This window comes from Loxodonta africana, chromosome 7 (genome assembly GCF_030014295.1).
Source record: "Loxodonta africana isolate mLoxAfr1 chromosome 7, mLoxAfr1.hap2, whole genome shotgun sequence".
Classification (NCBI taxonomy): domain Eukaryota; kingdom Metazoa; phylum Chordata; class Mammalia; order Proboscidea; family Elephantidae; genus Loxodonta; species Loxodonta africana.
The window spans coordinates 14995439-15020507 of record NC_087348.1 but is presented as its reverse complement, the minus strand read 5'-3'; the positions used below and the strand labels follow the sequence as shown (position 1 = coordinate 15020507).

The following is a 25069-nucleotide window of genomic DNA, read 5'->3' as shown; positions in this document are numbered from 1 at the left end:
TTCAGGAAGCTAACAGATATATGAGGAAATGTTCACTTTCATTAGCTTTAGAGAAATGCAGATCAAAACTACAATGAGATTTCATCTCACTCCAACAAGGCTGGCATTAATCCAAAAAACAGAAAAGAATAAATGTTGGAGAGGTAGTGGGGAGATTGCAACACTTCTTCAAAGCTGGTGGGAATGTCAAATGGCACAACCACTTTGGAAATTGATTTGGCTCTTCCTTAAAAAGCAAGAAATAGAACTACCATACAATCCAGCAATCCCAGCCCTTGGAATATATCCTAGAGAAATAAGAGCCTTTACATGAACAGATATATGCACAGCCATGTTTATTGCAGCACTGTTTACAATAGCAAAAACATGGAAGCAACCAAGGTGCCCATCAACGGACAAATGGATAAATAAATTATGGTATATTCACACAAAGGAATACCACGCATTGGTAAGGAACAGTGAGGAATCTGTGAAACATTTCATAACATGGAGGAACCTGGAAGGCATTATGCCAAGTGAAATTAGTCAGTTGCAAAAGGATGAATGTTATATAAGACCACTATTATAAGAACTTGAGAAATAGTTTAAACTGAGAAGAAAACATTCTTTTGTGGTTATGAGAGGGGCGAGGGAGGGAGGGTGGGAGGGGGCATTCACTAATTAGATAGTAGAAAAGAACTACTTTAGGTGAAGGGAAAGACAGCACACAATACAGGGGAGGTCAGCACATTCGGACTAAGCCAAAAGCAGTTTCCTGAATAAACTGAATGCATCGAAGCCAGTGTAGCAAGGGCAGGGGTCTGGGGACCATGGTTTCAGGGGACATCTAAGTCAATTGGCATAATAAAATCCATTATCAAAACATTCCGCATCCCACTTTGAAGAGTGGCATCTGGGGTCTTAAACGCTAGCAAGCAGCCTTCTAAGATGCATCAATTGGTCTCAACCCACCCGGATCAAAGGAGAATGAATAACACCAAGGACACAAGGCAATTACGAGCCCAAGAGACACAAAGGGCCACATGAACCAGCGACTACATCATCCTGAGACCAGAAGAACTAGATGGTGACCGGCTACAACCGATGACTGCTCTGAGAGGGAACACAACAGAGAACCCCTGAGGGAGCAGGGGAGCAGGAGAACAGTGGGATGCAGACCCCAAATTCTCATAAGACCAGACTTAATGGTCTGACTGAGAATAGAAGGACCCCAGTGGTCATGGTCCCCAGACATTCTGTTGCCCCAGGACAGGAACCATTCCCGAAGCCAACTCTGCAGACATGGGTTGGACTGGACAATGGGTTGGAGAGTGATACTGGTGAGGAGCGAGCTTCTTGGATCTCTCATCTCCCCTGCCTGGAGGGGAGGTGAGAGGGTGGAAGGGGTTAGAAGCTGGTGAAATGGACGCAAAAAGAGAGAGTGGAGGGAGAGAACGGGCTGTCTCATTAGGTGGAGAGTAATTGGGAGTGTGTAGCAAGGTGTATATGGGTTTTTGTGTGAGAGACTGACTTGATTTGTAAACTTTCACTTAAAACACAATAAAAATTATTTAAAGAGAAGAAAAACTCTATGGAGCATTTCTACTCTGCACAGACGGGTGGCCATGGGTTGGAACTGACTCCATGGCAAGGAAAAAAAAAACACAATAAAATAGTAATATTGATAATAACAAATAATAAGGAAGTCTGTCCAATGCTGAAGTAGTTCAGAGATCAGCAGAACTATTGCAAGGAGCATGGGAAGCAGGCCCTTCTCACTTCAAAGGGTATGGCCATGGTCTTCTGGAACTCCAAGTGTGGGCCATCAGCCTCCTAGGTTTCCAAGAGTTTGATCTTCACCAACTTGGTTCTGGAGTGTGGGGCTGCTGTTAAAGTGTGCAGGAGGATGTGGCTGCTGCCCAAACCTGAGGGAGGAGGGCTGCTATGCCCAATAGCCAGAAAAACAGGGACTGCTGGGGCTGAGCGGGGGGAGGTCATCACTCAGGTGGACTAGAACACTGGGCCACCCAAAGCCAAGGCAGCAGAGCTGTCATTCCAGTGGGACTAGAAGAGAGCTGAAACCCACGACTGAGGGCCCTCCACCCAGAATCCAGATGATGTGGCCATACCCAGAATCTAGAGGGCAGGACCGTTGCCCAGACAGTGTCAGAGAACAGATTATTTTCAAGCCTTGAGAGCTAATGTAATTTGCTCTTAGGGTTTTGGCCTTGCTTGGTGCATGTTTTCCTTTCTTTTCTTACAATCTCTCCCTTTTTTAATGGTGATATCTACTTTATGCCTCTTTCATCATTGTAGTCTGGAAAACAGAACTTGTAGATTTCAGAAGTTCACAGATTTAAGTGCTTCATTACCAAATTCTTTTAATGGGGAAGAGGGCATGATTCTCCCTTAAAGGGCCATGCATCTTCTTTGTCAAAGCCCAGGAAGAATGCCCCACGTAGTCTTTTCACTGCATGCTATAATCATGATAGGGAAAATGGCAGGAAGGCACTGAAAAAAACCCTTGGAAGGGGAAGAAACCAGCAGCTCGGAGAGAGAGAGAAGTCCAAGTTCTTCCACAGCTTGTCCACAGATTTCTGGGTGAGTCATCTCCTCTCTTTCTGACTCATCTCTGGATCCTAAGACAAGAGAGTTGTGCTTTGTTGTCTGTTTTCCTTTAGTTCCTAGAACTAAGCCAGCCTCCTAAATGCTGTTCTTAACCTCCTTCACTAGAAATATTAATGTGTGCAGTTAAGTGCCCAACATCAGGTTGTGTTTCTCGGCTCACGCTGGTTGCCCGCTATGGCAAGGAGGAAGCTTGCAGAGTGAAGCTGCACAGTTGATTCAGCAGGCCCTGGCACCCTTCTCTGTTGCATCTAAGGCTGCTTCCAAAGCTTCAGGAGGCCCAAAGACCCACAGTAGAAACCATGCAATGTGTGAATTTGTCTGGATCCTACTGAATGCTCCCCCTCTGTTTCTCCCCTCTTTAATTCTGCCAGTTCCTTAGAAGTACCCTACTTTTTCAGAAGGTATCTATTGTTAAAGAGAATGGCAGAGAAGGACATAAGCAGTAGTTAAGAAGTGCCTTAGTTACCTACTGCTGCTATAACAGAAATAGCACAAGTTGATAGCTTTAACAAACAACTATTTGGGAAAACATCACCTTACTTGGAATATAAAGATGGTTTAAATTCTGTAATATGGAACTGACACAGGATCTAGGCTAATTCACTCATTAATACATAAGAAACTCATAATTGGGATTGATTTAGCTAAGAAAGTTTGCTGCAACTCTGTCTTCCCAGGAAATTCACGGTGTCTATAGCTGGAGCTCAGAGTTTCTGTCATTCAGTGGTAAAAGACTAATAACTAGAGAGTAGAGAATAAACTGGCAAATCAAACACATGCTCAAATCTCAGTCAGTGAAAGCTTATTTGAGAACATAATATCCATCTGTCTTAGAGTACCACTCGACTGATTATTTTCTAATTAACCAAACCGAACTCATTGCCGTCGAGTCACTTCTGACTCATAGCGACCCTACAGGACAGAGTAGAACTGCCCCACAGAGTTTCTAAGGAGCACCTGGTGGATTCGAACTGCCAACCTTTTGGTTAGCAGCCGTGGCACTTAACCACTACGCCTCCAGGGTTTCCATTTTGTAATTACAAAGCTGAAAAGACTTCTTTATAATGAAAAGATCTGGTAGATAACACCTTAATCTAGTGACCAAATTTTTTTTTTTTTTAATAATGGAATAAACTGGCATTCTATGCCTCCGGATGCGATGCAATGATAAGTACACAGCTTCTCCTATGCTGTGTTCTTGCTGCAACAGTGAACCTGAACATATCAGAAAACAATCAGAAAACTCTAAGGTGTGACATATTCTACAAAACAACATCTATATATGACACATACACAGACATATGTACATATCTACACATACATATATATGTATCTATATATAAAGTACATATATATCTGAATTAGAAAGTTATTTAGCACTTAGTTACATTTTCTTAACATCATTTTAATTTAATTTATTTTGGAACTAGAGATAAGCCTACAAATGATAGAAATGCTACTTATATATTTCTCATATGCATGAATCCAAATATTTGCCTGTTTAACTGGATATTAACAGAATTTTATAAGAAATATAATTTAGTTGGTCTAGTAAATGGAAGTTTCAAGCATTTAAAATTTTTCTATATGGAAGATACATTATCCGAGATGAAAATCACTTTAGAGTGTTTGTTTGTAAACATCATTTCTTCTTTATTCCCAATTAGATTGTCCAAATCAAAGTCTATTGCCTTCCCCAGTTTGAAAGTACATGCCAGAATCCACAGCTGTTCTCATGTAAGGCTTTCATCTAAAGGCAAAGGGAGAGGTGCAGTGAGAGAAAGAGTGCAGGCAAGCATTGAAGGTCCTAGAGACATTCCACAGTACAGTACAGCTTTTCCTGGGTCCAACACACATGGACTGTGCTGAGTGTTCTGGCTTGAGCTGCCTAGACCTGTGCAAGGGACCCGTCAGCATCCCATTAAGTAGTCAAGCTAGCCTTGTCAAACTGATTAGACTAGTTGCAAACCAATAGTAAAGGGATCAACCTCAGGGGTTGCCAAGGGCGTTTTGGACCTCAAACAGTGCATAATAAATCCCGCTGCATTTATCATGGTGAGAAGTCAAAATCTAGACATTCAGACACCCCGGGGATAAATATAGATAGAGCTTTTCCAGTCCAGCTGTAAATGAGCTTTATCTCGGTGTCATGCATTGAATTGTGTCCCCCAAAAATATGTGTATCAATTTGGCTAGGCCATGATTCCCAGCATTGTGTGATTGTCCACCATTTTCTTGTCTGATGTGATTTTCCTATGTGTTGTAAATCCTACCTCTGTGATGCCAATGAGGTGGGATGGGGTAGTTATGTTAATGAGGCAGGATTCAATCTACAAGATTGGACTGTGTCTGGAGCCAATTGGTTTTGAGATAAAAGAAGCCAGCACAGGAATGGGAGACCTCATACCACCAAGAAAGCAGTACTGGGAGCGGAGCACATCCTTTAGAACCAGGGTTTCTACATGGAGAATCTCCTAGACCAGGGTTAGCTTGATGACAAGGACCTTCCTTCAGAGCCCATGGAGAAAGCATTCCCCTGGAGATGATGCCCTGAATTTGGATTTCTAGCCTACTGGACTGTGAGAAAATAAACTTCTGTTTGTTAAAGCCATCCACTTGTGGTATTTCTGTTACAGCAGCATTGGATGACGAAGACACTCCACAATCACATTACTAGTGTTGCTTGATTCAGCTCCTCAACCATGGAGTTAGGGACCCATCTTAGATCTGCTTCATATTCTGTTTCTGTAGATTGGACTTTATGTTAAAGGTAGTTGGTTTATAGACATACACATCTGCCAGTAATCTCCAGGCTACTGCCATCCTCCTTTATGTATGGAAAGATGAATAGAAATTCTATATAAATAGTAATAGTTTTAAATTCTTAGTTTCATAATGATGGGCTTGTTAGATTGCTATCAAACCCTCAACCAAGAAAAATGGAATTTCTTCACTGGATCTTTCTGACTTTGGTCTACCTTTGGAGCTAGATGGGGTGGGTGTGTTGGCATAGGGACAGAGAGGACTTCATCTGCCCTTGAAAATCATGCATGAAGGAAGGTGGATACTAAAACACATAATGAGTTTAGTTCTGTATGGGATACAGAAAAATATGTACTACTAAGTTATAAAATAATAATGTCCATGAAATTGCAATGACAGTTTTTTCCTACCCTGATGGAAAATATCACCTTCTCAAAAAGGACTTTCCTGGCTACTCTTTCTAATAATTCCCCCAACTACCAGACATTTTTTAGTCCATTGACTTGATTTATTTTCCACATAGCTTCTAACAACATTGTTGTTGTTATATACTGTCGAGTTGGTTCCAACTCATAGTGAAACTATATACAATAGAAGGAAACACTCCCTGGTTCTGTGCCATCCTCACAATCATAGTTATGCTTGAGTACATTGTTGCAGCCATTGTGTCAATCCATCTCCTTGAGATATGAAAATATTTTATTTATTGTTCATATGTTCGTTTCTGGCCTTCGTCTTAAAATTTATAGAGAGGAAAGACATTGTTTACCTCTTGTTTACCACTATGCTTAAAGTGATCCACATCCCATTATGAATTAAAAATATGTATGTATACATATACCCACACACATGTACATGTATATGGAAATGTGTGTGTATATATATATACATGCCTTTGAAAAAAAAAATTTTTTTTTTGAAGTTCAGCACATGGCAGTCAATAGACTAGTTGCTTTACCTATATTATACCAAGTAATTAGCACAGCTTTATGAGCCAGGTAATATTATTGCTACTTTACAGAAGAAAAAACTGAAATATAGATAGAATTTATGCTATGTCCATGAGCACACAGGTAGCAAGTAAGAGGGATGAGATTTTCAAGATAAAAACCCAGAGGTGTCTGATTAGAAAGCCAATTCTTTAACACCATGATAGAATTCCTGAATGGGAAGCAGGCAGCATAGGAACTTATTGCTGCTAAAATATTTGTTTGTTTTGTAAAAAAAAAAAAAATATATATATATATGTAAAAGGAATTTAATGAGCATTGAGTAAATACCATGTGTGACACAATACAGTACATGGCACTGGGGATACAACCTTGAGTAAGATACAATCCTCTCCTGTATGGCAGAAAGAAAGGAAGAGAGAGAAGAAGAAGAAGGTTTAGGAGGAGGAGAAGGGGAAGGGCAGAGAGAGAAAGAGGAGGGAGAGGAAGGGGAAGGAATGCAGAGTGGAGAGGAGGGGAGGGGAGGGGAAGAGTGAGGACAGGAGAGGAGGCAAGAAAGGGGACAGTAGGGGAGGGCAAAGGAAGAGGGGGAAGTTAGGGGAGGGAAGGGGAACGGAGTAGCAGAGATAGGAGGGGAGGAGAGGGCAGGAAAACAGAGGGAGGGGAGAGGAGAAGAGAGAGAAAATATAAGATGAATCTGATCCATGATGTTATGTTGACTCCATGTGTGTTTATGCTTTGTGCACATATAAAGAATGAATGTTGATATTCTGAGTACTTTGTATGGGAAAATGAAAATAAAAGACAGAAAGGGGGAAAAAGAGAAAAAAAAAGCATGCATCTCAGCTTTCAGAAGGCAAAAAGACCTTGTATTCTCAAATGTGGGGGAAAAAAATCTAACACGGAGGGATAATATTATCAAGGGAAGCAGAAATATGTAATGCTTGGGGTCCCATTTCAGCAATATTTTTGCCTTTCTGCTGCAAATCCTTTTTGCCAACTTGATGCCCTTACATATCCATAAGGATGGATGGAAAACTTTCAAGTGCTGTTGACACATTAAATGCATAATATATTTATTTAACATCTGTTTTGATAAACAGCCAGTGAAAGAGGTTACCAAGTTCTTGGGAAAAATGAAAATATTACTCTGGATTTATTATAAAATACATAAGTTTTAAAAATCAGTGTTGGATTTTGATACTTTCTCAAGTGGGGGTCTTGCATTGCTGTCAGGATAGATTTTCTGGAGGATATTTCTGTTGTTCTGTTGGAGGCATCAAATTTTCTGGGAATAGTACAGGAAGGTGCCGTTTCTGCCACTTGAGGATTTGGAGGTTGCTGTTTACTCCCTGTGAAATTAATCAGAACACGGTAGGTGAGTCACCTGAATACCAACCTCAGGGTTTCCTTTTCCTAACCACTCAACGTCGTCATTATCAGTCTACTGTTTCTTCTCTGAATCTAGTCTCAAGATAGATCTGGTTGTGTTTGTCAGGCATCTTTCAGGTCAAGCTAGCCCTAAAAACCCATTGTCTTCAAGTCGATTAGGACTCAGTGACTCTAGCAAGCCCTAGGACAAACATTCATTGATCGTTCTTGGCATGGAAATGCTAATGGTTGTTTCTCTGGTTCTGCATGTGGATCAATCTTACATTTGGCTTATGGTGCCCAAAGACTTGTGTAAACCAAGATATTGAGGTAAACATAGAATTCTTCTTCCAAACCAGAAGAATGTTACCCAGAGAGAGGGTATTGGGAAATGAAAGGTGAGAAGACACTCTAGGAAAAATAGTTGTTGTTGTTGCTGTTATTGTTATTGTCTTCCAGTTGATTCCTACTCTTCAAAGCCCCATGAGTTACAGAGTAGAACTGCTCCATAGGGTTTTCTTTCACAGTGTAATCTTAAAGGAAGCAGCATGCTTACGACAACATCAGAAGCAAAGTCTCTCTATTGTGAAGTATTATCAAATCTGGGCTCTGAAAGAAGGCCCTTTGAAGGTGTAAGGGTGGTAAAAAATAACTTTTCTTTAGCCATTGTGGTAGGCAGAATTCTAAGGTGACTTGCCAATGACACACACCCTTTAATGATACCACTTCCTTTGATCTGTGAACATGATGAGGTATCACTTCCACGATTAGATTACTAGCCAGTTGACTTTGCATTTGTCAAAAGGGACATTCTCCTAGGTGGTCCTCACCTACTCACGTGGGCCCTTTAAAAGAGCTTTAAAGCATAAGAGATTTTTGCTCTCTTGCTGGCCACTGAGATGTGGTAGCCATGAATTCTACAGTTAAAAGGAAATTGATTCCACCGTGGAGCATGGAAGTGGATCAAAAGTCTCATATGAGACCATAGCTCCAGCCAACACATTGATTGCAGCCTTGTAATACCTGAGCAAAAGACCCACTTAAGCTGTGCCCAAACTCTTGACCCATGGAAACTGGGAGATAATAAACGTGTGCTGTTTTCAGTCTCTAAGTTTCTGGCATTTTCTTCCACAACAATTAAAAACTAATACAGATGTGTTCAAGGGAAGGAAGCCCAATACTCACCAGCGGGGCCAGGTGAAACAGATGAACACATTAATGCAGGACTCCAGCACACTTAAAGTGAGCACTACACCATCCATACCCTAGGAACAAATCCATAACAGAGGAGGATGACGATGGAAATGACAAGTTCCAAACACTGATTACAGGGCCAAAAAAGAGGAAAAGGACTGGGCAGGGCTCAGAAAAACTGGATTCCATTGTAGCCTGAACTTTGGCCTGTTTTTGGCCTGGTGAAAGCCACTTATTTTCTCACTAAGAAAATAATAAGGCTTTTTCCCCCCTGCTCACTACTTTCCAGTGCTATTGTGAAAGCACCTTAAAAAGAGGAGAAATGGATCACAAAGATCGTTTTCATTTCATTTCTTTAGACACTAGAAATTCTATAAAATGGGCATTATGATATGATCTCATACCTTAGTCATTGCAGGTAGAAAATGTTCCCCCCAATGAGGCCCAGGTTCTAATCCCCAGAATATGTCAATATGTTAAATTATGTGGCAAAGGGTGCTAATCAGCTCCTTTGAGATGGGAGATCATCCTGCATTATTCAGACTGGCCAAGTTTAATTTATAAGCATCTTTATAAGTAGAAATAAGAGGCGTAAAATCAAAGAGAGATTGGAAGATGCTGCGCTGCTTACTTTGAAGATAGAGGAAAGCTCCATTAGCCAAGGAATGCAGGTAGCCTCTAGAAGATGGAAAAGGCGAGAAACCAGATTTTCCCCTGAGCTTCTGGAAACAATGCAACACTTCCAAAATCTTGATTTTGGCCCACTGAGATCCATTTCAGACAGACTGAGACCTCCAGAAACGTAAGGTAATAACTTAGTTTTGTTTTAATTAACTAAGTTTGTGGTAACTTATTTCAGCTCTAATTAGAAACTAATGTAGTAATGGAGCCCAGGTGGCATAGTGGTTAAGAGTTTGGCCGCTAACCAAAAGTTCAGGAGTTCAAATCCACCAGCTGCTCCTTGGAAACCCTTGGGGCAGTTCTACTCTTTCCTGTAGGGTTGCTATGAGTTGGAACCAACTGGATGGCACACAACAGCAACAATGTAGTAATGAACATCAAATGAGTCTGTCTTTAATCGAAACCCTAGGAGAACTGGCTTTAGGCTCAATCTTTAGCCAAGATGCATGGTCAGATTTGAGGGACATTGGAAGTATTCTTATTCCTAATAATCTTATCCTGAAATGATACCTGGGATTCTTTGGTTTAATCATTCTCTCCTTGTACAGGGAGAGTCCCTCTGGTTTAGAGAAACCCAGGGATGAGGGGCACAGTGTATAAAACAGGCTCAAGTGGACCTAAGGATATTCGTATTAATTATTTCATTACCTATTTACTCATCCCTTGAACAAATATTTACTCAGTAACCTCTTTATATGGAACATTGTTGTATGTACTGAAAGTACAGGAGCAAATAAAACACAGACGATTTCCTTGTCTTCAAGGATCTTACCATCTAGAGGGGTAGAGCAGAGGTTGCCAAACTTTCTCTGTAAGGGAGCAGGTAGTAAATACTTAAAACTTTTCAGGGTAGAAGATCTCTGATGCAAGGACTCAACTCTCCAAAAGCAGCCTTATACAGGATGTGAACAAGTGAGTGAGTTTGTGTTTCAATAAAACTTTATTTACAAAAACAGGCGCCAGGCTGCATTTTCAACAAAAAGTAGCAAATTAAACACATATTAGTTTGAGCCACAAGGAATTGCTCTTTTTCTAGGTCAGGTATAGATGATCGTTGGCAAATTTCATTTCCTTCTACCCAAGGATTCCGGGTAATGAGCACTCCTATCTACAAAGATCTCTCCATTTTCTAACCTCTTTTGGTAATTATGTTCAAAGGTAAATCCTCTGACCCTTTGGAAAACTAACTGCTGGGATGAAGGTGATGGTGATGAATGATAATTATGATGATGATGATATTTTTCTCTCAGGAGGGCTAGACTAGAGTTTCCTGAAGGCAGGAACATGGTCACTTTCCTACGTCTCCTGGGGTGGTAACACTTGAATTGGGCATGAAATATGGATTTACAGGCTTGTGGGCTGAAAGTACAGATGCCAGGTAAGAAGACACCTGATGATTCAGATTCCAGGAAGACCTTATCAATACTTTCTGATGTAAGGATGGGCAGAAAAAAATCTTCACACAATTAATGAGAATTCATGATGGCTTTTGGAAGGATGTGAGTGAGATGGAGGCAGGACCAGCTAAGTAATTTATAGGGTCAAGTGAAAAATGAAAATGTAGGGGTTCTTGTTCAAAAATTAATAAGAATTTCAGGTTAGCAACAGCAGAGCATTAAACCAAGCACTGGCCCCTCTGTGGGCAGGGCCCTGTGTAGACACTGAGGAAGCCATCCCCATGAAGTCAGTCAAGTACAGTTTTGGTCCCTATCATTACATCCTTTAAGTTATTAATGTGGGAATCTTCAGAAACTGAGCTTAAAATTCAAAAATTCTTCAATATAACAACATGGAACAATAGTAAATCATACATGAGGATAAGAAGCAGGAAGTTCCAGATTCAAATCCTGCTTTTGCCAATTTTGAACAGTGTCACCTTAGAAAAATATGTTAAGTTCTCTGCAGAAGCTCTCTTTTCTTATTTTGAATAAGTGGCAATAAATAAAATTGCTTACTACAAGAAATGTCGGAAATTTAAGGAGAGAGGATTCTTTTAGCAAAGTTACTTCAAGGGGTTATTTTACTACAAATATATAGCCCTGGAGACATCCAGGTGAAGCTGGGAGTGAAGTAAAGACATTGCAATAGGTCTGTATAATAAATTAGGAACAATGCTAAGGCGCATATATAGCTGAGGATAAGATAGAACAAAAGGAGAGGAAGAACTAAGCAGCATGGTGGAATGCTGGATGTTTATATGGAGCCATGATCACAGGAAACTCCATTGTGTTGAGACCAGCCAAGAGACTTTGAAGTAGCAAATATTTAATGTTACATTTATTTCTTATCCTGTGCTGCAATATCCACCCACCCTACACAAACTTTCCACATGGTCCAAAACTTCAAGAAGTTTTACCACCTATACAATCTTTTATAGTGGTTGTCTTAGTTTGCTAGTACTGCCGTATCAAAAAGTACCATAGGGAATGAGGATTCATTGTCTCAGAGTTTTCTAGGTTAGAAGCTCAAATCAATGTATTAGCTCTAGGGGAGAGTCCTTCCTTGTTGGTAGCTCCAGGTGTTCTTTTGGTATTCCTTGGCTTACAGATCAATCTTCACGTGGAACTTGCCTTCCCCCTATGTGTGTGTCTCTCTATTTTCCCTTGTATAAGAGACCACTCAGAAGGGATTAGGTTTAAGACCCACCCTACTCTGGAATGTCTTGATTAACATAACAGAGAAAAACATGGTCATACTCACAGGTACAGAAGTTAGGACTTCACATCTTCTGGGGGAACAAAATCCAATCAATAACAGTGGTAATTTGGAGAATAAAATTTTAGGATATTATCCATGTGGGGACAAGTGGAACAGAAAATTTGTAAAACCAGAATGAAGATTGGGAATTTTCCAGGAGCAGGATGTAGGGGATAGAAATGATGAGTCATGCAAGAACACCTAGAGATGTTGGGAGGGACCCTGGGTTACTCATCACTTGTAGGATAAGGTTCAAGATAATTTGACTTTAGTTAGAGAACCAGGTAACTCCATAAGAAGCTCAGCCAAGAAGCTCTGGAGACATATAAGGACTGACCTCTGAGCTCTATTTTTGGAGGGAATAACAGTACATGCTGATCATAATTGTGAAATTAAACAAGAAAATTATACAAAGGGCTGAGCCCAATAACTGTAAGAAAGTAGGTGTTTAATAAATATAAGCTTTCTTTTCCCACTTTGCCAGATCACATATAGAGAATAAACAAGAAGGTGTGTGGGCTGTAGCCCTAATTCCTAAACCTTCGTTTACCCGAGAAAACACCTTAATAGCCCTCCATCTTCTACCCCTACTACTCCTTTCTCTAAATCCCAAGGTCATCCTAGGATTGCCCTATTTCTCATTTGCTTCAAAGTTCCTGTGACCTGCTTCACTACAGTACTCCGTGAAAAGAGGAAGCACTCACCATTAACATGGCGCATTTTTCTGAAGTCAAAGTGTCTTCACATACAAGGTATTCAAATGAAAAATCTCTCAAGCTCAACGCAGTGATTATGATCCCTATGATGGCCATGACTAAGCTGATGAGCTTCGAAATCTAGAAGGGAATAAAAATGCATTAAACAGGCCAACAACATCTGCAGATATCCCTCCATCCTTCACTCTCTCTGCTTCTTTCCCAACAGAGTCATCTTCTCCAGCAATAGCCTCCTGATTTGTCCCTTATTTTTTTATATTTAGATATAGATAGATAATAGATACATATATATACCTATCTATGTATATCTCTACCTCCATCTATATCATCTCTTCCTCTCTCTCTCTCTCTCTCGATATATACAAAAAACCCAAACTCATTAGCATACAATGGATTCTGACTCATGGCAATGCTATGCGTAATAGAATAGAACAACTCCATAGGGCTTTTTGTTGTTGTTGAGAATATATACAGCAAATTATACCCTAATTCAATACTTTCTCTGTGTATAGCTCAATGACATTGAGTACATTCTTGCAGTCCTACAACCGTTCTTACCCTCCTTTTCTGAGTTGTTCTTCTCCCATTAACATAAATTCTCTGCCCCCTAACATTTCTACCTAATCATTGAAGTTGCTGTTGTCACTTTGGTCCTATATAGTTTTTGAAAGAGCATAATGCTCAAGGCAGATATTTTTTACTAGTTGTGCTAAACTATTATCTGGTTTTAAGAAGACTTCATAGGGTTTTTCTACTTGAAATCTTTATAGAAGCAGATTGCCAGGTCTTTGTGGCACAACTGGGTGGATTTGAGTGCCATTTTTAGAGTAATAGTGAACTGTAGACCATTTGCACATCCCAGGGATTTAATCTCTGGCAGAACACAAATATGACCTTGTCATTCCCATACTTGTATCCTTTAGATGACTCCCCTAGGAATGTCATTAGAGGGACTCACAATGCCCTTTATAGTTTAGTTGGGTATATACTGGGTCCATCTCCTACCATGTCATACTTCTGGTGCATGATTGCTTATCCTTCTCTAAATATTGCATGCCTTTCATGCCTCTACACTTTTTGCATATTATTTCCCTCCCCTGGGGATTCCCTGCCATACATTCTCTTCTCAGGGGAAAGGGTATGAAGGCCTTTTATAAAAACTCAAATTGCTCAGAAAGAGGGAGAAGTTGGGTGTGACTGTAGTTGTAGGCACCATTTAATGGGTCTAACTGGATGAGAAGCTGGGGAGGCAGGTTTAGATAGGCCATCGTAAACATGCTCCACAGGTTAGTATTTATCCTTTGAGCAAGGAAAATTCAAATATGGTCTTTTGGCAGGAAAAACATTGGATGACATCTGGGCATCCTGTCTTTTATTGGCTTTGTGAAAGACAGCGTGGCGTGGAAGTTATATTTTAAAATTGCTTCTTCTTTAATAGCCTTAGTGGGAATTTTATTTTATTGCAATCTGAATCAAAATCCTTTTAGGATTCAATTTTATTATACATTCTAATCATTCAGTTAATAATATTATGTCACACCAGTACACAGTGCCATTGTCATGGGTTGAACCTCAAATTCCACAGATCTTTGACTGCTTCTGTTTCACGTTTCCCCTAAGGAATCCTCCATATCTTCATAAAGATTCTCTCAGCAACTACCTCACCAAAATATTCAGCCCCATGTCAGCAATTCTATCATTGGCCGATTGGCTGATGAGCTATTTTGAAAGACTGATTTAACCAGTTCAATCTCACAGTCTCTCCTGTTTCTTTACAAACAAACAAAATATGGGATCATCAGGTATCATTAATCCTCTTTTGGTACAAAAACAAAGAAAAGGAAATATTTCTCACCAAATATGCATCTGTAATTTCTTCTGCAATTAACAAGGCCCCCGAAACAATAAACTAGTAACAAAAAGAAAAACGAAGGTAAAATTTTAAGCAAATATTTGAAGTTATAATTTATTAAAACTTGCCCCTAAATTAGAAAGAAATGTTAAATTGATAAATTATCTTAGAAGAAACACAAAACTGTATAAATAATCCCTACCTCCTCAAGAAAGAACAGAGAGATTCTATCAGAGAGATTTATAGGGAAATTTATCAAGCCTTTCAAACAACAGCTGATAAGAATGATATTTAAACAGCTCCAGAAACACTGACATATAAAGAGAGCTTCCAAATTCCTGATATGAATTAATACTAATATTGGTACCAAGTTTGAACAAGATATTATGAAAGGAAAAAAAAAGAAACTAAGATTCATCTCTTTTAAAATATCTATTAAAATTTGTAAATAAAAGAGTGGCAAAGAAAATTTTCAAATTCCTTAATAAATGATTAAGATTTACTAGATCATTTGACTGCAACAATTGTAGAACTATTTTCCTTTTGGAAAAAATTGCTAAAATCAAGTCAACAGGCTCCCTGCCTTAGACTACTCAACTCTTTGAGTTTTAAGATTTGCTTTGACACTCTGATTTCAAAAGTTTCAAAAAATCGTATTTTCGTACCCCAAAAATGAATAATCTAATGAAATAGCATGATAAATTACTTTTTAAAAATGTCTAACATCAAGACATTTGTTGTTGTTGTTAGGTGCCCTCATGTGGGTTCCCACTCACAGTGAACCTACCTACAACAGGAGGAAACACTACCCGGTCCTGTGTTATCCTCACAATCTTTGTTACGCTTGAGCCCATTGTTGCGGCCTCTGTGTCAATCCATCTCCTTGAGGGTCTTCCACTTTTTCGCTGACCCTCTACTCTACCAAGCATGATGCCCTTCTTCAGGGACTGATCCCTCCTGAAAATATGTCCCAAGTATTTGAGACAAAGTCTCATCATTCTTGCTTTTAAGGAACATTCTGGTTGTACTTCTTCCAAGACAGATTTGTTCGTTCTTTTGGCAGTGCCTGGTCTATTCAGTATTCTTCGCCAACACCACAATTCAAAGGTGTCAGTTCTCTTTGGTCTTCCTTATTCACTGCCCAGCTTTTTCAAGCATATGAGGTGATTGAAAACCCCACGGCTTGGTCAGGCCCACCTTATTCTTCAAGGTGACATCTTTGCTTTTTAATAATTTAAGAGGTCTTTTGCTGCAGATTGGGCCAATGCAATATGTCTTTTGATCTCTTGACTGCTGTTTCCATGGCTGTTGATTGTGGATCTGAGTAGAATGAAATCCTCAACAACTTCTATCTTTTCTCCGTTTATCGTGATGTTGTTTACTGGTCCATTTGTGAGGATTTTTGTTTTCTTTATGTTGAGGTGTAATCCATAATGAAGGCTGTGTTCTTTGATCTTCACCAGGAAGTGCTTCAAGTCCTTTTTGGTTTCAGTAAGCAAGGCTGTGTTATAAGTATAACACATGTTCTTCATGGAGTTCTGATGCTGAGTTCTTCTCCATATAAATCCTGCTTCTCAGGTTATTTGTTCAGCATACAGATTGAATAGGCATGGGGAAAGGATACAATGCTGACACACACCTTTCCTGACTTGAAACCATGCAGTATTCCCTTGTTCTCTTTCAATGACTGCCTCTTGTCTATGTACACATTCCTCATGAGTACAATGAAGTGTTCTGGAATTCTCATCCTTTGCAATGTTATCCATAATTTCTTATGATCCACACAGTCGAATACATTTGCATAGTCAATAAAACACAGGTAAACTTCTTTCTTGTATTCTCTGCTTTCTGCCAGGATCCATCTGATACCAGCAATTATATCCTTCATTCCATGTCCTTATCTGTATCCAGCTTGAATTTTTCTCAGTTCCCTGTTGATGTACTGCTGCAGCTGCTTTTGAAAGATCTTCAGAAAATTTTACTTGTCTGTGATATTAATAATATTGTTACATATTTTCCACATTCTGCTGAATCACATTTCTTTGGAATGGGCACAAATATGGATCTCTTCCAGTCATGTAGCCAGGTAGCTGTCTTCCAATTTTCTTGGCATAGACAAGTGAACGCTTTTTGTGCTGCATCCATTTGTTTAAACATCTCAGTTGGTATTCTGTCAATTCCTGGAGCCTTGTTTTCTGCCAATGCCTTCAGTGTAGTTTGACCTCTTCCTTCAGTACTGTCAGTTCTTCAGCATCTGCTACCCCCTAATATGGTTGAGCCAGTGCATTTCAGCTCACTAATGCCTAGGATATTGATGTTTATGTGTTCCATTTCATTTTTGATATCTTTCAATTTTCTTAGATTCATACTTTGTAAATTCCACATTCTGATCATTAATGAATGTTTGCAGCTGTTTCTTCTGTATTTGAATCATGTCACATCAGCAAATGAAGGTCCCCAAACCTTGACTCAATCCATGTCATTAAGGCTCACTCTACTTTGAGGAGGCAGCTCTTCTCCAGTCATGTTTTGAGTGCCTTCAACCTGAGGGGCTCATCTTCTAGCACTATATCAGAGAATGTTCCTTTGCTATTTATAAGATTTTCTCTGGCTAGTTACTTTCAGAAGTAGACCATCAATTCCTTATTACTAGCCTGTCTTAGTCTAGAAGCTCAGCTTTAATCTGTCTGCCATGGGTGACCCTACCAATGGGTGACCCTACAGGTATTTAAATACTGGTTGCATAGCTTCCAGCATCACAGCAACATTTAAGCCTCCACAGTATGACAAACTGATAGACAAATGGGGGAATATCAAGACATAGAGGTGATTAATGTAAACTAAACCACTTCTAGAAAATAATAGCAAAGAGAATTCTCCATCACATTAAATGTAAAGAATCTGGTACTTCTTCAAATGTACAAGTGTTTTTAAATATTGAAATAACATAATAATCTATACAATTAATAGAGTTAAGGAAAAAATTCACATCCTGATGCTATATATGATGAAAATTCATTTAATACTGTTTAATATTTTTTCTTGGTAAAATATGATCTTCTATAGTATAACATAATATCTTAGCCACAAAGTCTTCATCATGTTTAATATCACAATTCTAGTATCATATTATTAAATTTAAAATCAAGAAAGGATGGCTACTATTATGTAAACTTATTGAGTATAATATCTTAACCAATACAATTATATTTAAAAAAATTGTTAGAATTAGTATTAATTTAGTGTGAATATGAGTTATATTAGAAATAGCCAAGAATATCAACTAGAAACTACTGTAAAAATAAGAAAATTTAATAAAGCAGATGGAAATAACATTACAAACAGAAATTACATATAGTAGATGTGTGTGTATGAGTATGTTTGAGGATACGACTGAAAAAAAATACCTCATTTACCATAGGAAAAAAATTATACAGTATTTTGAATGAAAAAACTAATAAGGGATGTGAAATATGTATGTAAAATTTGAAGAAAACTTGGTCAAATAGACTAACACAGGGATAATTTGATGTGATTCTGAAAAAACACATAAAGATGTACTGGGAAGCCCTGGTGGTATAGTGGTTAAGAGATTGGCTTCCAAGGAAGAGGTCAGCAGTTCGAATCCACCAGCCACTCTTTGGAAACCTATGCGGCATTTCTACTCTCCTTATAGGTTTGCTGTGAATCAGAATTGACTCGATGGCCAAGGGTTTAGTTGTACCGAGACTAAAGAGATTTAAAAAAAAAAAGCAACTTTTGATTGGTTCCTGATATTGGTATTTGTACTTTGTCAGGAGGTTGTTAATGAGCTTTCCTCCAATCCTGATGCCATGTTATTCTTCATATAGTCCAGCTTCTCAGATTATTTGCTCACTATACAGATTGAATAAGTGTGGTCTGAGGATATAACCCTGGCACACACCTTACCTGATTTTAAAACATGCAGTATCCCCCTGTTGTGCTCAATCCACTGTCTTTTGGTCTATGTACAGGTTCCTCATGCTCACAATTAAGTGTTCTGGAATTCACATTCTTTGTAATATTATCATAATTTGTTATGGTCCACACAGTTGAAAGCCTTTGCATGGCCAATGAAACACAAGGTAAACATCTTTCTGGCATTCTCTGCTCTCAGCCAAGGTCCATCTGACATCAGCAATGATAACCCTCATTCCACGACCTCTTCTGAATCTGGCTTGAATTTCTCCCACTTCCCTGTCGATGTACTACTGCAAACTTTAAAAATGATCTTCAGCAAAATTGTCCTTGTTTGCGATATTAATGATGCTGTTCCATAATTTCCACATTCTGTTGGATCGCCTTTCTTTGGAATGGACACAAATATGAATTCCTTCCAGCTGGTTTTTCAGGTATTTTTCTTGGCATAGACTAGTAAGTACTTGCTGTGTTGCATCTGTTTGCTGAAACATCTCTATTGCTATTCTGTCAGTTCCTGAAGCCTAGTTTTTTGTCATTCCCTTCAGGGCAGCTTGGACTTCTTCCTTCAATACCAACAGTTCGTGATCATATGCTATCTCCTGAAATGGTTGAACATCGACCAATTCTTTTTTGGTATAGTGGTTCTCTGTAGTCCTTCCATCTTCTTTTGATACTTCCTGTGTCATTCAATATTTTGACAATAAAATACTTCAATATTGCAACCTGAGGCTTGAATTTTCCCTTCAATTTGCTCACTTTGACAAATGCCAAGCATGTTCTTCCTTTTTGGTTTTCTAAGTCCATGTTTTTGCACATTTCATTATAATACTTTACTTTGTCTTCTCAAGCCATCCCTTGAAATCTTCTGTTCAGCTTTCCTCATCATTTCTTCCATTTGCTTTAGTTACTCCATGTATAAGAGAAAGTTTCAGAATCTCTTCTGTCATCCATTTTGGTCTTTTCTTTCTTTCCTGTCTTTTTAATGGTCTTCTAATTTTTTCATGTATGATGTCTGTGGTGCAATGAATTAATTACTTAATATGGCCCTTCTATTTGTAACTCCCACCAAATGATATTCTGGAACCAGGCTAATAAGGTATATGGAACACTAATGGAGGGATTGGCTAGTTATGCCATCCCATTAGGCTTAAAATGAGCCATCCCAAAGCCGGGAAGAGAGAATCTCACCACCACCAAGAAAGAAGAGCCCAGGAGCGGAGTGAGTCCTTTGGACCTGGGATCACTGTGCTGAGAAGATCCTGGAACCAGGAGACTGAGAGAGAGATTGAGAGAGCAAGATGTAACACTGAAGAGTTTGATAAGTGGTGGCAGACAAATGGTGGCAGGAGAGACTGGCAGGAGAAGGAGCTGTGAGCTTCCCAGCCCACAGCACAAGAAAGTTGAGTGCCTTTGGGCAGAAGGCTTCCTGGCAGAGTAGGATGCCTCTCGGCACTGGTGGAGATAGGTTTGCAGACCCACTGAGCTGGAGTTAAGTGCCTTTGGGAAGATGCTTACTTGAGGAGTGGATTGCCTCAGGGCACTTATCAGCAGAGCTAAAAGAATGTTGAAACACTTGCCCAAGCTCAGCAGTGGCCAAGTGGCCAGAGAGAGGCATTTCTGCAGGCATGGCTGAGAAAAGGCTGTCCCTGATGGACGAACTGTAACCTGAGCATTCTTGAATCTGAACTGTAACCTGTTACTTCCCTAATAAACCCCATTACTGTGAGAATTGTCTGTGAGTTCTGTGTGGCCATTGCAATGAATTATTGAACTCAGCAGAGAACTAGGCAGTTCTGTGGAGCAACTGTTGGTATTAAAATTGGTAAAGATGGCAGAGAGAGGAGGCATGTCTCACCTCTACCCCATAAGAAGCAAGGTTGGGCTGTTGACCTTGATTCTCCTTCCCTTTCATGAAGTTAGAGGAGATCAGACCCTACTGCCCACTATTTTTACAACGTCTTTGATGTCATCCCACAAGTCATCTGGACTTTGATCATTAGTGTACAATTCGTCAAATCTATTCTTGAGATGGTTTTTCAGATTCAGGTGGGATATACTTAAGGTCATACTTTCACTCTCACGGACTTGCATTTTAATTTTCTTTAGCTTCTACTTGAACTTGCAAATGAGCAATTGATGGTCTTCTACATATTTGGCCCATGGCCTTCTTCTGAGTGCTGATATTGAGATTTTCTATCATCTCTTTCCACAAATGCAGTGGACTTGATTCCTGTGGTATCCAACCTGTGAGGCCCACCTGTATAGTTGCTGTTTATGTTGTTGAAGAAAAGTATTTCCAATTAATAGGTCGTAAGATCCCTGATGGAGCACTGACCAAAAGGTCAGCAGTCCGAATCTACCAGCTGCTCCTTGGAAACCCTCTGAGGCAGTTCTACTTTGTCCTATCAGGTCAGTATGAGTCAGAATTGACTTGGTGTCAACAGGTTTGTTGGTTTTCTTTCTCTATTTTTTTCTTTTTTTTTTTTGGTCTTGCAAAATTCTATCTTGTCGTCTCTAGCATCATTTCTATCAACAAGGCCATATTTTCCAACTGATGATCCTTCTTTGTTTCCATATTTCACATTCTAATCACCAGTAAATATCACTGCAATGTGGTCGGTGAGTAAATCTGAAAAATAGTTACATTAACGGGTCTTCCTTGCAGACATATGGATATTATCCTAACACTGACAGCATTTGATTTCAGAAGAGATCTTGAAATGTTATTTTTGACGATGACTGCGATGGCATTTCTCTTGAATTTGTTATTCCTGGCATAGTAGACCATATGATTGTCTGATTCACAATGGCCAATACCAGTCCATTTCAGCTCACTTATGCCTAGGATATCAATCTTTTTGCATTCCATTTCATTTTTGATGACTTTCAAATTTCCTAGATTCATACCTCATACATTCTGTTCCAAATATTAATGAATGTTTGCAGATGTTTCTTCTCATTTTGAGCCATGTCATATTAGCAAATGAAGGTCCCGAAAGCTTGACTCCATCCACTTCATTAAAGTATACTGTACTTTGAGGAGGCAGCTCTTCCCCAGTCATATTTTGTGTGCCTTCCAACATGAGGTGCTTATCTTTTGGCGCTATATCAGACAAATTCTGCTGCTATTTATAAGGTATTCACTGACCAATTTTTTTTTTTTAGAAGTAGGCCACCAGGTACTTCTTCCTAGTCTGTCTTAGAAGCTAGCTGAAATCTGTTCCACCATGGGTGACAGCGTTGGTATTTCAAATACTAGTGTCATAGCTTCCAGCATCATAGCAACACACAGGCCACCATAGTACAACAAACTGACAGAGACTGGTGGACTGGAATCATAGTATGAGAGTTTAAGGATAGCTATTACTAGCATTGGAACCCTGATTGCACAGTGGTTAAGCATTTGTGTCTGGTTAGGTCAGCAGCTCAAGTTCACCAGCCACTCTTTGGAAACCCTATGCAGCCTGTCCTATAGGGTCACTTTGAGTTGGAACCGACTTGAAGGCAATGGGTTTGATTTTTGGTTTTGGTACTATTTGCATTAATTTTTATTAGATATATAAAGTATTTCCAGACATAGGACAGCATTTGCTATACTTCAAACTTTGAACCTCTGCTGTAAATAGGCAACAGGAGCATAAAACCAGTTCTAACCTATCTCTTCTCAACTTTGTAGATGTAAATAAATGGAAGCCCCTGAATGCCTGAATCCAGTCCCTGATTTTAACATAAATATTGTCATAAAGTTTTCCCCTATTGTTAGTGGATGAAACTCAATACTTTATTCTCATTTATACTCTCAATTTTGGGGGGAATTTTTTTGCGTGTTTATTGGGGGATCACTTTTTAAATTTTTATTTTGTGCTTTTAAATTTAATTTTAATCATAGTTATTGTCATTAAACTTATAAAACAAAATTGATCTAACAGTCTTGTTTGCTAACCTAAACCATTTATTAAGACTTGGTAGTCATTGGGCCAGACACTATAAATTGCCTGCATAACAACTACCTCCCTTTCACTTCCCTGCTAACAAAATCATCATTTTGTTTAGTGCCCCATGAGTTTCAAGGTAGAATGAACCCTCCCCTATCACAGTGGTGAATCTTGATAAGTCCAAATCAATAATGGCAAGTTTATCCCATTGCCATAGTTGTTTTGGGAATATGCATATAAAACAATTCTGAACACTGAGCTATGACCAGAAGTCTGATACGGGGCTTCCAGCCAACATGCAGCTATAGACGGAAGCACCACGCCATTCCCCCATGGCAAAGACCTGAAAAACTAAGTAAAACAGAGACAAATATTGATCCTTGAGCCCTAAGAGTCAAATGAAGAGATAACTCAGCCAAGCACCAAATGGAATAAGAAATTGACAGAGAAAAGAGAGCGAGGAGAGATATGTATGGAAGTCCCCTATCAGCTAACACAGCTTGGATTCTCCATCTTGGAATTCTGTCGGAGATTGGCCGACAGGGCGAACAGGAAAGCAGCTTCAGAGAGCTTCCATTGGGAGATGGAACACCTGGTAACCAGCGACATACACTCCCCCCACCGTCCTTCTCCTCCCTGCTCAACCTACCCCACTTCATAGCTGCTGTGGTCACTCGGCTGGCCGAGAAGTGCAGGGTCTGTGCTGCTTGGACTCACCCCACCCACATTGGAGAATGGAGGACAGGGAATATGGGAAAGCAGCTTACAAGAGCTCACAGCAGGAGACAGAGCACCTGGTAAACGGCAATATATGATTTCCCACACCCTTGTCCTTCTCTCCCGTACTGCTTATCCACCTCTGCCTCCTGCCCACTGCCGTCTATTGGACAACAGGCACTGGCTTTGGCCCCTTGCCTCTTGGATTCACCCTGCCCACACTGGCTGGCTACAAGAATGCCATTTGTTTGTTGCTGCTGTTGCTTTTTTCCACTTCTTTTGGTTTCTTCCATGCCTCTCAACACCTCCCCCTCCTTTCTCTGGAATACCTGGCTCCCTGTGCCATCTTTGATACTTTTTAAAAGGTTGGGAAGCACTGCTCAATGGCGGAATAGCTTCCCCTGCCTCCTGCCACACTGATAGTATCCCCTGGTCTTTTTTTTTGTTTTGTTTTGTTTTGTTTGATTCTTTGCTTTTTCTTTTTGAGGTCTGGGAGCCCGTTCTAGCTGGGTTGTACTGTGTGGCTTGGGTGCCATTTCACCAGTCTACACAGCTGCACTGTTGGGATCCCTGAAGGAATTTCTTTTTCTTTTCTTTTTGTCTTTCTTTATTCCTCAGCTTTTCATCTCTCTATATATACCTTCTTTTCCTGTCTCCTAAATATCTGGCACTGTGTAACACCCTACCCCTTCTAGCCAGGCAGTACTGAGCAACCTGGGAACCACTTTCCCAGTTTTCTTAGCCTCATCAATGGGATCCCTGGAGGCTATTCTTTTCTAATTTTTATTTATTTGATTATTTATTTATTTATCTTTGTCCCTTATTCTTTTTTTCCCTTTTTGTTTTTCTCCATTTCTCACCTTCTCATCTCTTTACTCCAACGGCAATCTCCCTTAGCACTTTTTCTTTTTGTTTTTGGCTCCTGATTCTCTCTCCTGTCTCTCCTCTCTCCCATACCCACCTTAGCGCTATGCATCACAACCTACTCCCTCCTACCTGCCTATCTGCAGTGCTGCAGTGTGCACTGAACATCACACCCCCAACATACATAAAACCTTGAAAGAAAAACATTACCAACCAAGAATAATATATCCTGCAAAACTCTTGTTCAGATATGATGGTGACATTAAGACATTTCCAGGTACACAGAAATTAAGGGTATATGTAAAAACCACATCAAACTTACAAGAATTATCGATGGGAGTCTTTTGGTCTCACAACAAACAATATCAGACCACAGCCTGAATCTGGGATGCAAGATTGCACCAGGCAGATACCAACCTAGGAAATGAACTCTCAAGGACTATCCAAAACCAAAAGAATTACAACAGGGAACCAGAGAGGTTAACCTGTAAATGACAACAATGTCAGGACAATAAAAGAGTGAATAAATGGTGTAGGTATTCAACTTTCTAATGGATAGGAAGACAAAGTGATACCAAGTAAAAATAGATTGGTTCAAATCTAGGAATATAAGGGTAAATTTCAAAGTAACCACAAAGAAAGTTAACAAACCTACTCATCAAAATAAAGAAGAAAAACAAAAAGTCTCAGTAAAAACAAAATCTACAAAAACAAAAGAAATGAAAAAAAAATCCATAAACAAAATGAATTCAGCACAGGAGTGTAAGAGGAACAAAAAAA

The 25069-nt window shown here is 39.5% G+C and overlaps 2 protein-coding genes across 10 annotated transcripts in view; both read right to left on the bottom strand.

The window, feature by feature from the left end:
* The window catches only part of LOC111753191 (membrane-spanning 4-domains subfamily A member 4A-like), a 262670-nt gene that overhangs the window by 69463 nt on the left and 168138 nt on the right, over positions 1–25069 (bottom strand). The window lies entirely within an intron of this gene.
* Positions 7349–25069, bottom strand: part of LOC111753192 (membrane-spanning 4-domains subfamily A member 4A-like) — a 134826-nt gene continuing 117105 nt past the window's right edge. For 3 of the 9 annotated variants that reach the window (XR_010322425.1, XR_010322426.1, XR_010322427.1), the window contains 4 exons: positions 14835–14888; positions 12968–13099; positions 8877–8956; positions 7349–7672 (listed from right to left, as the gene is read on the bottom strand). Coding sequence is in view for 4 of the 9 variants with exons in the window: in XM_064288010.1 (XP_064144080.1) it covers positions 7553–7672; positions 12968–13099; positions 14835–14888 (306 nt within the window). In the remaining 5 variants the exon portion in view is untranslated. The remainder of the gene's footprint in view (positions 7673–8876; positions 8957–12967; positions 13100–14834; positions 14889–25069) is intronic. The other 6 variants (XR_010322429.1, XR_010322428.1, XM_064288009.1 and 3 more) reach the window with 2 other exon arrangements.